Source organism: Bison bison, unplaced genomic scaffold (genome assembly GCF_000754665.1).
Source record: "Bison bison bison isolate TAMUID 2011002044 unplaced genomic scaffold, Bison_UMD1.0 scf7180017864266, whole genome shotgun sequence".
Taxonomy (NCBI): domain Eukaryota; kingdom Metazoa; phylum Chordata; class Mammalia; order Artiodactyla; family Bovidae; genus Bison; species Bison bison.
Window position 1 is genome coordinate 2,126,116 of NW_011494838.1, and position 15,315 is coordinate 2,141,430.

The 15,315-nt window shown below is 48.8% G+C and overlaps 2 protein-coding genes across 2 annotated transcripts in view; both read left to right on the forward strand.

Annotated features, from left to right (window-relative positions):
* The window catches only part of ALLC (allantoicase), a 23,712-nt gene extending 9,150 nt beyond the window's left edge, over positions 1-14,562 (forward strand). The window contains exons 3-12 of the mRNA XM_010848410.1: positions 943-993; positions 2,472-2,559; positions 4,044-4,169; positions 5,218-5,297; positions 6,153-6,285; positions 10,026-10,181; positions 10,544-10,617; positions 11,644-11,752; positions 13,427-13,551; positions 14,221-14,562. Of these exons, the coding sequence (XP_010846712.1) occupies positions 943-993; positions 2,472-2,559; positions 4,044-4,169; positions 5,218-5,297; positions 6,153-6,285; positions 10,026-10,181; positions 10,544-10,617; positions 11,644-11,752; positions 13,427-13,551; positions 14,221-14,427 (1,149 nt within the window). The 3' untranslated portion in view covers positions 14,428-14,562. The remainder of the gene's footprint in view (positions 1-942; positions 994-2,471; positions 2,560-4,043; positions 4,170-5,217; positions 5,298-6,152; positions 6,286-10,025; positions 10,182-10,543; positions 10,618-11,643; positions 11,753-13,426; positions 13,552-14,220) is intronic.
* A 158-nt stretch (positions 14,563-14,720) lies between these two features.
* DCDC2C (doublecortin domain containing 2C) overlaps positions 14,721-15,315 on the forward strand; it is a 62,529-nt gene continuing 61,934 nt past the window's right edge. The window contains exon 1 of the mRNA XM_010848446.1: positions 14,721-14,738. Coding sequence (XP_010846748.1) covers positions 14,721-14,738 — 18 coding nt within the window. The remainder of the gene's footprint in view (positions 14,739-15,315) is intronic.

Here is a 15,315-nt window from a genome sequence, read left to right on the forward strand (position 1 = left end):
CTCCTTGGAAGAAAAGTTATGACCAACCTAGATAGCATATTCAAAAGCAGAGACATTACTTTGCCAACAAAGGTCCGTCTAGTCAAAGCTATGGTTGTTTCAGTGGTCATGTATGGAGGTGAGAGTTGGACTATAAAGAAAGGTGAGCGCCAAAGAATTGATGCTTTTGAACTGTGGTATTGGAGAAGACTCTTGAGAGTCCCTTGGACTGCAAGGAGATCCAACCAGTCCATCCTAAAGGAGATCAGTCTTGGATGTTCATTGGAGGGACTGATGTTGAAGCTGAAACTCCAATACTTTGGCCACCTGATGTGAAGACCTGACTCATTTGAAGAGACCCTGTTGCTGGGAAAGATTGAAGGTGGGAGGAGAAGGGGATGGCAGAGGATGAGATGGTTGGGTGGCATCACCAACTCGATGGACATGAGTTTGAGTAAACTCTGGGAGTTGGTGATGGACAGGGATACCTGGCATGCTGCAGTCCATGGGGTCGCAAAGAGTTGGACACGACTGAGCGACTGAACTAAACAAACCACAGACCACCCCCCGCCCCCAGCAGGGCGTCCTAGGATGGGTTGGCTAAGCCACAGTTGTGACTCTGGTGACAATTTTTTCCCCATTGCTCTGGGACAAGGATCACAAAGCCCAGGGTCCTCCGTTCTTGAAAAAAGTTGGTTTATTTTCTTTCTAGGAAGTTAGCACTTTTGTATCCAGATGGTAAGGGGGATTAAGAAGGAAAGGGTGGGAAGGCAAGATTAAGGAGGAGGCAGGCAATGAAATCGAAGCATTTAAAAGGCATTGTGTCTTAATTGCATATTGTTTCTCTCCCCCTCGGCAATTTCACATTTTCTTTTTACTGCATCTCATAATGTTTCACCAGGGAATGAAATAAAATGGTTTTAAATTTATGGTTATTTTATCTTTACTTCTTTCTTTGTCTAGATTTTATTTGCAACAGATGACTTCTTTGCTCCTGCTGAAAATCTTTTAAAGGTACTGTAAATTGGTCTCTGCTAAGTGCTGGGGTGGGGTGAGCCACGCAGTCCTGCTAATTAAAATCTCCCTGTGTGTTTAGGCTGGGAGTCACGTGATGTGACCCAGAGAATTAGGGTATTAAAACAGTAGAAACGTGTGGAAATTAGCCCCCACTCCTATTAAGACGGCAGAGACAAATGCGGACCGACACAGGATTCTGGGACCACTTTGCTCTATGGGGGAGTCGCTGATGTCCTCTGTATTTCTCTCTGCCCCACATTGTGTTCATAACTTGTGATGGGAAGAAAAGTGTTGCAGAGCTTGAATTTTTTGGAAAATGTATTTCCTACTTAGTTATAAAAATGTTGTTCAGTCACTCAGTTATGTCTTTTTAGTGACCCCGTGGATGGTAGCACCCCAGGCTTCCCTGTCCTTCACTATCTCCCAGAGTTTGCTCAAAGAGTTGGTGATGCCATCCAACCATCTCATCCTCTGTCGTCCCCTTCTCCTCCTGACCTCAATTTTTGCCCAGTGTCAGGGTGTTTTTCTAATGAGTTAGTTCTTCGAATCAAGTGGCCAAAGTATTGGAGCTTCACTTCAGCATCAGGCCTTCCAATGAATATTCAGGGTTGATTTCCTTTAGGATGGACTGGTTTGATCTCCTTGCAGTCCAAGGGACTCTCAAAGCGTCTTCTCCAACACCACAGTTCAAAAGCATCAATTCTTTGGTGTTCAGCCTTCTTTATGGTCTAACTCTCACATCCGTACATGACTCCTGGGAAGACCATAGTTTTGACTATATGGACCTTCGTTGGCATATGTTTATTAAAAACAGAAAATACTGATAAATGTAGGGAAGAACGGGAACTCTGGGGAATCCCGCCACCTGGTCCCTGCAGTGGGACCAGCGAGAGTTATTGCTAGAGGGGTGATGGCCTTGGTGCCCGTAGAGCTGGTGCCCGGCAGCGTGTGACTGCTGTGGGGCGGGGGTCTCACTTTCACTGCTGGGCCTGGAGCAGCTCAGAGCACGGGAGTGGGGGCAGGGGTGACTGTTCAGAGTGACCCTCAGCATCGAGCCTACGCTTCCTAAGACTCGGCCGGATTCTGGTTGCCCAGTCTTTTCGGGGTTGCTCTGGGAGTCCAGCTACCCTTTCTTGCTTTGCTGAACGGCCTTTCAGGAGGCGCCCAGGTTGCGGCTGCACCAGTGGTGGGGCCCCTGGAATGAGCCATGTGGTTTTACCTTTTGCTGCCAGTGACAAGTTCCCTGGATGAAGGCCTGCAGAGAAGGATGAAGGCCCGCAGAGAAGGATGAAGGCCTGCAGAGAAGTAGGACTTCTTTCTTGGAAGCCGATATGAAGACATGCGGGCATCGTCCTCCGTCTCCCCTACAGTCCCTGTTCTCTGTACCACCCATCTGTCCCTTTGGGGCAGAAGTTTATTTGCTGGGAGCCCAGGCTCTCGCGTGAAGGTTAACGATCCGCTCGTCTTTGCTTTAGAGGGACAGCCCAAGTTTTAAAGAACACGAGTACACTGAGTTTGGGAAATGGATGGACGGATGGCAGACCAGAAGGAAAAGGATTCCAGGTAAGACGATGATGACTGTTCACTCACTCCTGTGACATTTGAGATCAGGGGCTATTGGAAAGCAGTGCACGTTGGGAGTCGATTTTAAAACGGGCCCTTGGACTACTCGGTCACCTCAGATGTCCCTTCTGAATGGCAGGCTCTGCCAATTCAGGAGGGGTCGCAAGAGCCCTGGTCATCAATGCGAGCAGGAGCAGGCAGGCACTTGTGAGGAAAAGGAGACTCTGGAAAAGGAGGGCTGTGGGTGAAGGAGACTGAGCCGTGTGCACACATGGGTCGGTGCGTGTGCGGCATTTGATGTCAGCACCCCTCTCTGAAGTAGGTGTTCTGGTCCCATCCGATTGCCATGGAAACAGCCTCATTCACTTAGCTCAGGTCACAGCAATGGTGAGAGAAGCCAGGAGCTCAGCCAAGATCCATCCTATCTTTATGTCACCTTAAGAGGCTACTTTCGCTCACTGCTACTCATCAGTCAACATACACCCTTTAAATTTAAAGAAATGTCTGTAAAAGAAAACCAGCCAGCATCAGGCTAATCTCGGACTTTCTTGCTACTGTCTCAGGTGTTACAGAAACAGTCGCTATTTCTAATTTTCTGTATTTCTGTGGTACGCCAGGCCTTAATGGCTGTGCTCGTGCTGTGCTTGGTCATGTCCGACTCTCTGGGACCCTGTGAACTGGAGCCCGCCAGGCTCCTCTGTCCATGGGATTCTCCAGGCAAGAATACTGGAGTGGACTGCCATGTCCTCTTGCCAGGTCTCCCGCATTGCAGGCAGATTCTTCACCGTCTAAGCCACCCGGGAAGCCCAGGCCTTATTCAGTTCAGTTCAGTCGCTCAGTCAGTCGTGTCCGACCCAGAGCCTCGACTAGATGGACCTTTGTTGGCAAAGTATTAGGCCTTATTAGATTCTAATAAAACTGGACATTTTAAGGTGGATTTGAATCTGACTGCTGGAAACCAAGAATCACACAGTGTCATACTGGGAGTTTTTCTATGTCATCCGATGCAGGGTGGGGTAGTCCTGGCTGGGGCCCTGAAGGCAAAGCTTAGGCTGTTCCAGGAGACCCAGCTCAGTACTGAGTCCGGGCCTAGCTGGGCTGGTGGTCCCTATGCCAGAGTTACAGCTAAACTTTTTGGAAGCTGAGCTCATCTCTGATTTGCAGTTAAAAGAAATGAAGCTCAGAGATGCCCGTCTGCCAATGCTGCCCACAGGAGGTGGCCAGTTTGGAGTCAGACATGTGGCCCCTCTGGACCCAGGGCTTATGTACGCTCTGGTCAGATTAGAAGTGAGGGTCCGTGTGGCGAGTGGCGGTCGGGTGTAGCCACGTCATAAGAGACCTTGCAGCCTCGGGAGAAGGAGCCCGCACCGTTTTCCCCGATGCGCGAAGGTCGTTTCCGGTGTTTCACTTCCGCTGTCGGCGTGCTCAGCCGGGGGCTCGGCGGCGGGATTCAGCCGCGGGGGCCCTGTTGTCTACGTCCGCAGGTCACGACTGGTGCGTGGTCCAGCTGGGCATCCAGGGAGTTATCCGGGGCTTCGACGTGGACACGTCCTACTTCACGGGAGATCACGCCCCTCGAGTGTCGATTCAAGCGGCAAACTTCGAAGAAGGTTCCTGGGGGACCTTTGTGGGGAGCTTTGTGGGGGCCCCTGATGGCTCACTTCGCGCCCAGACAGTCTCGTCCAGAGGCACCCCTCGCTGCCACAGAGGCTGATGACATCACCCCTCAAGGGCTCCGTGATTTTTGAGATTTAGCTTAACAGTGTCCTTCGGCTCAACTTTCGCTATTCTCACACTGCAGCACCCCCGGGAGGCGCAGGGTTTGGGGAGCAGGCTGCCTGGGCGGCCAGGGCGGTCTGGAGCCCGGTCCGGGCAGCTGTGGGGCCGCTGCCCCCGCTCATTCTGCTGCACCCCAGCCCCCAGGGCCTGCATAAGGACGCGGCAGCTCTGGGCTTTCCAGGAAGGTTCCTTTCCGAATCCTGGAATGGAACTGGTGTCCTCTGAGGTTGGTCCCAGAGGTAGCTTTCTAGAAACATGTACCCTCAAGGGCATGTCTGTACATTACTTGGGAAACAGGAGCCATGTCAGTTAGCGGTCTTATCCTGGAGGCACTCTGTGCCCAGCTTGTAGGAGGCTCCAGGGGCGTGACAGTCTCCCCTCCCGAAAGACAGTTGGAGGGACCTGAGCCGTCACGTGATGGTGGGAGGCAGTGACCAGTGACGCAGAGAAAGATGCTTTCAGGAGGCTGACTGTCCACACAGGCTCCTGTTGGTGAATTGCCCGTGGGTCAGTTCTGGGATGCCACTGGGGGAAACAGTGTTTGTGAATTGACTAACAATATTCCAGAACTTTATCAGTCCAGCCTTTTGAAAACCCGAGTCGTGTGATGAGTTTGTCTATCTGGCTAAACTTGGAGATGATATTTACCCTCTGATGAGCAGACCAACCACCAGGTGTGCAGCACCCCTTCTGAAGTTACCCTAAGTATTTTAAATATGGAGGAACTTTAACACGTATATCTATTACATTGGGCATCTGATACTTTGACTTAAACGATATCTTTAGGCAAAATGAAAATGACCCTACAGCCCACTAAGAAAGTATGTATATTCTGATTTTGAATGGGAATGGTAACCCTCATGGTCACTGTAACTTTAGATAAGCAGCCAGAAATCCCACAACGAGAAGTCAGGACAGGAGCCGCGGCCACCCCCGAGGAGTTTGAAGCCATTTCAGAGGTACGTCCCCCGGGGGAGCGGGGGCTTGTCACGGGCTGTTGGGAGCAGCTCTGCCCACCTGCCAGCCTGCACTCAGCCTGGCCGAGCTCACACGTTGTGCTTACCCAGTGCGACCCTGCAGAGGTTTCTGGGTGGATCTGTGCACCCCTGACCCCAGCGCATGCGAGGTCCAGGGTGCTGCTTTCCATGGGGCAGTCTGCTCACAGAGACGCGGGAATGGTGCCCTGTGAGATAAATACAGAGTCAGTTCACATACTTTTGATAGCAATTGGACAAAGTAACGTTATGCCGGATGAATGTAATCCAATAAACAATTTGGTTTGTGTTTGGGGACATTCTTGCTTTTTGAAGTTTGTCTGCTGATCTTCATTGCATTTTACAAAAGTGTGGATCCATAACACACTGGGGAAATGCATAACGGCAACAACAAGCGGGCCCTTCCAGTGAAGCGCTGACCTAGGGGAGAGTGCTGGGAGGCTCAGGCTGACTCGTTTACCCCCAGGCCCACGGCAAGAGCCTGGGTTTTATTTAAACGTTCACATCACCTTCTGGCTGCTGCTTTTTTATGAATCCTCAAAGTGAAGACATCCGGAGGCTCGGCCCTAACCCCCTGCCCATCCCTGGCCACCACCAACAGGTGGCTGTTACGACCGGGGTGAAATAGAAGCAGGCCTTTACTCTGCTTATTAAACCTGGGACTTGATGTTTATTAGTGCTTTTATTACAGTGTTCCATTAGGCGTCCATCATTCATTTTGTTCCAAAGTGGTTGCCCCGTAAGCCCCACGCAGGCATCAGGATGACGGGATTTATCGCTCCTTAGAGCCATCTCTACTGTTTTTATATTTGTTGCTAGCTGAAGTCCGACGACTGGAGTTGCTTGGTTCCCATGACAGAACTTACACCGGGAAATCCTGCTTCCAGCCACAACTACTTTCCGGTCACTTCCCAGCAGACGTGGAGTCACATACGACTCAACATTTTCCCGGGTAAATATAATGGACCGCCTCCAGTCCTGTGCTTTCTTCATTGAGTGCCGGCATGTTTTCAAAACACAAAGAAAAGTCACCCTTTCCTCCTCGGTCACTGATCTCTCTAGCATTTTAGGATTTTAATCTTCCCTTTCTGTGCACTAGGAAGTCCTCGTTTTAGCCCTGCTGTCCATAGGTAGTTAGGAAAAACTGTCAAGTAAGTTAGGATGCGATGGACCTAAGCTGTATTAGGTTAGATGTCACCTAACAATGTCTATTTCACAGACATATTAGCAGTTGACGTGCTGTGTACAAATAACCCTTATTTTGTTTTATTGAACAGCTTTATTGCAATGTAATAAGTGTAACATGCATTTCACCCACGTGAAGTACACAGTTCCATGGTTCATAGTACATACAAGTATACAGTGTAAAGTCTATGTAAATATATAGTGTGGCTTCCCAGGTGTCTCAGAGGTAAAGGATCTGCCTGCAGTGTAGGAGATGCAGGCTCAATTCCTGGTTCAGGAAGATCCCCTGAAGAAGGAAATGGCTACCCACTCCAGTGTTCTTGCCTGAAAATTCCATAGACCGAGGAGCCTGGTGGGCTACCGTCCATGGTCCATGGGGTCGCAAAGAGTCAGACACGACTGAGCGACTGAGCTTGAGCATGAAATACATATGTATATATACAGTATATGTGCGGCCATCACCACGGTCAACTTCAGAGCACGTTTATCACCTTGAAAAGAAACCTGACACCTTTGGCTATCAGCATTCATCTCCCCAGCCGTAAGCGGTCACTAGCCCACTTTCTGTCTTGATCCACTGGACTGCTCCGGACGTTTCATAGAAATGCTCTTTTGTGACGCGTTAGCATGTTTCCAAGGCTCACCCGCGTTGTCGTGCGTCAGTACTCCATTCCTTTGTGTGGTCAAATAATCTTCCATTGTGTGGACAGAGCTCATTGTCCACGTATCAGTTAATACACATTTGGGCTATTTTCACCCACTGAAAGCTTATGAATAATGCTGGTATAAACACCCTTGTACAACTGTTTGTGCAAACGTATGGTTTTCATTTGGGTGTGCAACTAGGAGTTGAAATTGCTGAGTCATATAACTGTGTTTTTAATTTTATGAGAAATTATCAGACTTCTTTCCACAATGGCTGCACCGCATCACATTCCCACCAGCAACGTGTGAGGGTCCGGTTCTTCCACATCCTCCCGACACTTGCCACCTTCTGAGTTTTTGATCACAGCCACCCCAGAAGAAATGAAGTGGTATCTCGCTGTGGTTTTGATTTGCATTTTCCTCACGACCGATTATTATTTTTTAAAAGTTTCTATTTTTTGTATCAGAGTGTAGTTAACAGCGTTGTGTTAGTTTCCGATTTTCTGATGTTCAGTCGCTCAGTCATGTCCAGCTGTTTGCGACTCCATGGACTGCAGCACACCAGGCCTCTCTGTCCATCACCAACTCCCAGAGTTTGTTCAAACTCATGTCCATTGAGTCGGTGATGCCATCCAACCAGCCCATCCTCTGTCATCCCCTTCTCCTCCTGCCTTCAATCTTTCCCAGCATCAGGGTCTTTTCCAGTGAGTCAGTTCTTAACATCAGGTGGCCAAAGTATTGGAGTTTCAGCTTCAGCTTCAGTCCTTCCAATGAATATTCAGGGCTGATTTCCTTTAGGATGGACTGGTTGGACCTCCTTGCTGTCCACGGAACTCTCGAGAGTCTTCTCCAGCACCAGTTTGAAAGCATCAGTTCTTTGGCGCTCAGTCTTCTTTATGGCCCCACTCACATCTGTACATGACTGCTGGAAAACCTGTGTGTGTGCATGCCCAGCTGGGTTTGACTCTTTGCGACTCCATGGACTGTAGCCCGCCAGGCTCCTCTGTCCATGGACTTTTCCAGACAAGAATACTGGAGTAGGTTGCCATTTCCTCCCCCAGGGGATCTTCCCAACCCAGGGATTGAACCCACTGCATTGACAGGTGGATTCTTCACCACTAGCGCTACCTGGCAAGCCTCAGCTTTGACTTATGGACCGTTGTCAGTAAAGTGATGTCTCTGCTTTTTAATACTCTGTCTAGGTTTGTCATAGCTTTCCTTCCAAGGAGCAAGTAAGTGCTAGTTGCTCAGTCATGTCTGACTCTTTGCAACTCCATGGACTGTAACGTGCCAGGATCTTCTGTTCATGAAATTCTCCAGGCAAGATACCGGAGTGGGTTGCCATTCCCTTCTCTAGGGGATCTTCCCGACCCAGGAATCTAAACCGAGTCTCCTGCATTGCAGACAGATTCTTTACCATCTGAGCCACCAGGGCTGCAGTCACTGTCCGCAGTGATTTTGTAGCCTCCAAAATAAAATCTGTCACTGCTTCCACTTTTTCCCCTTCTGTTTGCCATGAAGTAATGGGACTGGATGCCATGATCTTACACAAGCCCCTTCACCATGTCAAGGCTGTGATCCATGAAGGGGAATATTCCTTGATAGTTTGATTAAAAGTGAGGTTGGATATTAACTCTATAAAGAAGAATCTTATTTTTTTTTAATGTAAAATCGGCTTTACATGAGCAGACATTAACACTAGGTACCATGAGGGCAGCTCATAATATTCAATGAACCAGTATAGTGTTGTGAATTACTCCTGTTAGTATATTTTCTTGGGTTTTATAACAACACTCCAGGAGATGGTGAAGGACAGGGAGGCCTGGTGTGCCGCAGTGCGTGGGGTCGCAGCGTTGGACGTGACGGAGGGGCTGAACACCAACAAATACGAGCACAGCCTGGTTTCATTTACTGTAAATGCCGAGACTCCACTGTTCTGTCGAAGTTCTTTCAGATCACTCAATTTCACCAAATTTTTCATGTGAAAATATAGGGCTTGTTTCATTAGAATATTCTGATTAGTGATTTTGAGCTTCTGTATAAAAAAACTTGGGTTCCACCTTCTAGGACATGATGCTCAACTAAAAAACATTCATTTTATTAGACTCACACAATATAAGTGGATCTTGGTAGTTATTTTTTGCTCTGCAGACCTACTGTTGAGGTGCTCTGGTTGTCAGCAGCTACTTGAATTTGTGAATGTTATCTTCAGTATTCTCAACCGCACTGCAAAGCAACGTGTGTAAAAATAAAAACCTAAGATGTTGTGTAAGTTGGTGTGGGATTTAGCAATGTTGATTTCGGGCACCAAGCATTATATCTGCGGTGAATTTACCAACTGATTTTTGGCTTTCCTGGAGTTAATTCACCAAAACACAAATATGTATTTACTATGTGCCACACGGAAGCAAGCAAGACAGGTAGCTATTCTGGCCTTCAAAGATTTTTAGATTCTGCTTTTGGGAGACTTCTTATCAGGGACTTAAGAACAAGGTAATTTTGGACTGTGATTAGTGCAGTGGAGTAAATAAGTGTGTGTGGGGGGGGTTGATAACCTTGACCCGGGGAATCAGACCGTGGCTGAGGTGGGGGTGGGGGGCAGGAAGGAGATGGCTCTGGAGAGGGAAAGAAGGCCTTCCTGGGGCCACACGATTAAGCTGAGACCTGAGAACAGCGAGAGGTCCTTGGGCAGCAAGAAAGTTGTCTGAGGACAAGGGGGTGGCAGCTGCAAAGGCCCTGGGGCTTTGGGCTCAGTGTGTTTAAGAAGCAGAGCAGGCAGGTATGCGGAGCTCTGTGTTTTAAGATCTACCAACGGCAGCTTTTCCCAGGTAATAATAATGATACGGCACGTCTCCGTTTCAGATGGTGGAATCGCACGTCTTAGGGTGTATGGTACTGGACAAAAGGACTGGACCGCGGGTGACCCCAAAGAACCGTTAGACCTGGTGACCGTCGCCTATGGGGGTGCCTGTGTAGGATTTAGCAACGCACACTTTGGGCACCCAAACAATTTAATAGGTGAGACGATGCTTGAGGAGCTTGGGACATGTGGGCCTCACACTGAGCACCCGGTATGGTATGAATCACTTAAGAGGAAGGGGCCGTCTCAAGCCATATGGGTGGGTGAGGTCCTTCATACAGGATGGAAAGCCTTTAAGACAGGAAGTAAATCAATAGCAATCTCCCTAATTTTGGCTTAAGCAGTTGCTCGGGTGTGAACTTGCTGACGCATTCACCTTAATGGAAACCACGGATGTTGCACTGCTCAGGCGCACGGGGTCTGCTCTGATCACGCCAGTGAATGTTTATTCTAAACATTCTCGCGTTTAGGATAAACTGCGATGGTACTCTGACATACCACTGAACACTGTTTTTGGCAGGAGTCGGCACGGCGACGTCAATGGCAGACGGCTGGGAAACCGCACGGAGGCTGGACAGGCCCCCGATACTGGAGGTGAGACGTGAAGACGCTGCGTCCCAGCGCTTCCCAGAAAGTAAAGGTTGTTTTCTTCGTTTGATGTCAAGGAGACTGATAGTTTAGAAACCTCTCAGGCGTTTTTGTAAATACTTGCTGCTTCTACATGTTTTCTAAATCTTCTACTGCTTCAATGTGATATCAGAGCCAGACCACACAGAAAGACCTAGAGGTCAAACTTGCTAATTAACGCTGGCTGTTCTAACACATCACTGGACTCATCCCTTTTTTAATACAGAAAAGCTAGAGCATCTAAATTTAATAAAAGCCCATGAGTAAATTTGTTGATCTGGAGAGAAAAAAAAAAGCACCATTTCCTCATCTTTGATTTTTGTGTATCCCTGGGTGAGACCACTTCTGTGAACGTGTGATGGCTCAGCTGTTTAATTTGACCAGTAACTAACTCAAGGTAAGGAAGTAAAAAAGGAAAGAAAACACCTTTCAGTGTGTAAATCATGTCACAGACTTAATTGTAAACACCCCTTTGACGGGTTAGTTTTTGTATCACCCAATGCTTCCAAATATAAACAAACTCTCCTCACTAGAAACTTGTGTTTGGAGGCAGGTCATATATTGGTATAGATGTGGTCAAAGACATATCTACTTTGAAAAGTCAAACCAACCACAGGAGCTATTGGCTGGGTTGGATAAACACCCTTTGGAGTACAGCATACTACCTGAGTTCACGTACATGTGTGCTAAGTCAGGTCCAGCTTTTTGCGATCCTGTGGACTGTAGCCCGCCAGGTTCCTCTCTCCATGGGATTTCCCAGGCAAGAGTACTGGAGGGGGTTGCCATGCTGTCCTCCAGGGGATCTTCCCGACCCGGGGACTGAGCCCTGGTCTCCTGCATTGCAGGCAGATTCTTTACGACCAGGGATGCCCTACTCCTTTCAGGAGGAAATGACACGTGCGTGCTAACCTTGTTGCTGGCTGGTTTTCAGGATTGCTGTCTTGAATGACAGCAAGCTGACTTAGGTTGTTTCTTCCTTTTTTTTAATTCTAGAATGATGAGAATGGTATTCTCCTGGTTCCAGGCTGTGAGTGGGCAGTTTTCAGATTGGCGCATCCTGGAGTAATAACTCAAATCGAAATTGACACAAAATATTTCAAAGGTAAACGTAATGGCACTAGGAAACCGCTTATAATTGGTGTGCTGGTCATGATGGCAGGAGGCTCCATGCCGCAACTAAATTACAACTATGAAAAAGAATAAAGACAGCAGGCTCCAGCAGGGGAGGGACTCAGGGCGGTGGGCTGTGGACCTGGCTCTCCACTCACAGTTGTGCAGCTTCAAGCGTGTTATGTGAACTCTTCGCACTCTGCTTCTCTCTTTATAAAGCATTAGATGTGCACTCGACCACAAAAGTCATGAGGTTCTATGAGGCACTAAGGCTCTTCACCACAGGGGCCCTGAACTCCATGTGGAAAAAGCCTATGAAACACTTGCTGGTTAGGTCGTCGAAAGAACGGGGTGGGGTTATCGTCTCAGGGGAGGGATCGCAGGCAGCTTGGTGACTGTTTCTCCTCTGGGCAGTGCTCTACACACATTTTAAATTACGGCCTTCCTTTAGTAAAATAATATTTGGAAAAAGCATCCTTAATATTCCATATTTATGTTCTTATGAAATAGATACATGTTCCATTCTATTAAGTTCAAAAGAGGTTACTAAACTTCTATAATCGTTAGGTTTTGCCAAGCACCGTGGTGGGTGTCTAATGACTCTTTGGCCGTCTTTGAGTAAATACAGCAGTTTGTATTCATACACGGCATGCTTGATTTTTAAATGTCTTGTGAATCATTATGACCTCACTCAACTATTAACTCTTCCATCAAGGGTCAGTATATATTTAAGGTGAAGTTCATCCTCAATGGGTAGATGTAAACAGTTTCAAGAGGTCTTGATAATTTGAACTCCTGTTGGGAAGACCATGGTTTAGATCTGATTAGCAGCCACTGTTTCCACTTTTCAGCATGACTGGCCCAGGGCAGCTCCTGAAGGTCAGGAGGAATGTCAGTCCTGCTATCTTCTTGCTGTTTCGGATGTTCAATAATCATCTCTAGTGATATATTTCATCCATGGTTCTCTGTGTGGTAGTTTAAAGTCACTTCTTTATTTTTGCAAGGGACAGTTTAGCCAAAACCAGGGTGAAAGTGAAGTCGCTCAGTCATGTCCGACTCTTTGCGACCCCACAGACTGTAGCCTACCAGGCTCCTCCCTCCATGGGATTCTCAAGGCAAGAGCACTGGAGTGGGTTGCCATTTCCTTCTCCAGGGGATCTTCCCGACCCAGGGATCGAACCTGGCTCTCCCGCCTTCCAGGCAGACGCTTTAACCTCTGAGCCACCAGGGCCAGGGTAAAAAGCAGCAAATCCGTGGAGCCAGGGACCCCAAAGTGCAACGTGGCGTGGATGCACTGGTCGTGGCCTTGGCTATCTCTGTCAGCCAGGATGATGGTCATGGGGATCGGGAACAAGCCAGCATCCAGTTATAATATCAAACACGCAAGGCCTAATACATACACCCACACACACACGTGTACACACGCATGTACACACACGCACGTATATACACACGTGCACACACACATGTACATGCGCGTGTATATTAAAGACACAGAAACAGTCACTGGGATGTCCTCTCACTGTGCCGCAGAAGCATGCTCACCTCACCCATGCTCACTTTTTGCTGGGTCTTTCGATCTGATTTAAAAGGTCAACATTCCATAAACCAAACTGCGCTGAGTGCAGACAGAGTGGAGAAGGTGCCCTTTGTCTTGTTCCAATAGGTAATTCTCCTGAGAGCTGTAAGGTGGATGGCTGCATCCTGACGACTCAGGAGGAGGAAGACATGGTCAGGCAGAAGTGGGACCTTCCGGGCCATAAGTGGAAGCCACTGCTTCCAGTCACAAAGGTAGTGTGGTGTGCGACCCCTTGGGGTCACGCAGGCAGCCCTCCAGCGGGCTACTTCAGTCAAGGCCGGATTTCAAAGGGTTACAGTTCCACCCCAAAGCTTCTGCTCAGTTTAACTGTGCAATGAATGAGATTTTAAAAACTGTCTCCACCCCTTTGTATAATAAAATGACGGGCTGTCTCGTCTCACGTTTTTGCATACCTAACTCTCAAATTTTCTTTTAGACCATCTTGTTCAAGCATGCATACATGGAGAAACGTTTCCGCGATGTACTAACTCTTTAGGCAGGGAGCTAGCATATTTAGGGGCAGCAGGATGGGGCCAGCCGTGGGATGGATGCAGGAGGGGCGTGGTCATTTTCAGGTCAGAGACGGGAGTGAGCGCTGCTCCCCTTAGTGAAGGGTGACCGCTCCCATGGCCCCCTGTCTGCTTTCTTTTTCTCACCAGTTTGTCTGCTTACTTAACTATCAGAAACATCACGGGGACCTGAGTATTCATGCCGGTCTCTTTGGGGCATCCTGTCCCCAAAAGCAGATTGCTAGGCGAGCCAAATTATTATCATGGAATAACTTTTCACCTTTTAAGGCCTAGAGTCCAAGCGGATGGGTGGCCTTGGGAGAGTCAGCCCCCTGGTCATTACAAGGACCTCCACCTCCCCTCTCTTTCCAGCTGAAGCCCGATGAGATGCATGTGCTGGACAGCCTGACCCCCGAACTGCAGGACGTCATCACCCACGCCAAGTTCACCATCACCCCCGACGGGGGCGTGAGTCGCCTCCGACTCAAGGGCTTTCCCAGCTCCATCTGCCTCTTGCGGCCCCGCGAGAAGCCCATGATGAGGTTCTCGGTGAAGGCGGGGTTCAGGGCGAACCTCTAACCCACACGGAACCTGTACAGTGACTCAGACTCTTCTTCTGAAGTATTTTCAACACCTGAAACTTAAGTTTCTAGCAATTAGTGTTTTGAAGGTCAATGTAATTCCTGATGATTTAATAAAGTGGTCACTCTCACACACTGGTGACATTTAGTGTCATTTAATGTCATTTAATGGAGTGCTTGGCAGTTGGATCCCTGGATTGGGAGGATCCCCTGGAGGAGGGCCTGGCAACCCACTCCAGGATGCTTGCCTAGGAAATCCCATGGACAGAAGAGCCTGGCAGACCCCAATCCATGGGACCACAGAGTCGGGTACCACTCACTCGTGGGACACTTGGTAGTTCAAAGCCTGGCTGTGGCTGTGCAATAGCAGGGTTTCTTTATTACTTTTTTAAACAGTTGTACAAGACACTGATACTTTTATAACATCGGTATTCTGTGCCTTCAGAGGTACTTTAGCACTTCATACGTAGTCTACTGTCCTGAAAAGTTTGCTGAAGCCCATCAAAGCCACTGGAAAAATATAATCCTAGAAGCATTCTCTGTCTGGGTTGAAGAGGCGGGGCTTGCCTTTACCTGGAACAGGAAGTGACCTTCCCAAGGTCACCCAGGCCCTTGACTCGCTCCTGCTGCACACGAAGGTGCATTCTGAAGGTTACACTTTGGAGGCAGCGCGGCCAGCTGCGCCTGCTCGCCTGGATTCCCACGTGCTCTGGATGGTTCGTGGCACATCCTCTGACCAGCTTTAATTGTCTGGATGGTCCTGTCCGCCATCTCCCCTCTGCTCGGCAGAGCGGGAGGCGGAGGAGCAGGGGGAGGGTCCCGGTGGGGCCCAGGGCACCCTTGGCCTCCCACCCCACACTGTGGCGGGTGCGTCCCTCCGTGGCCC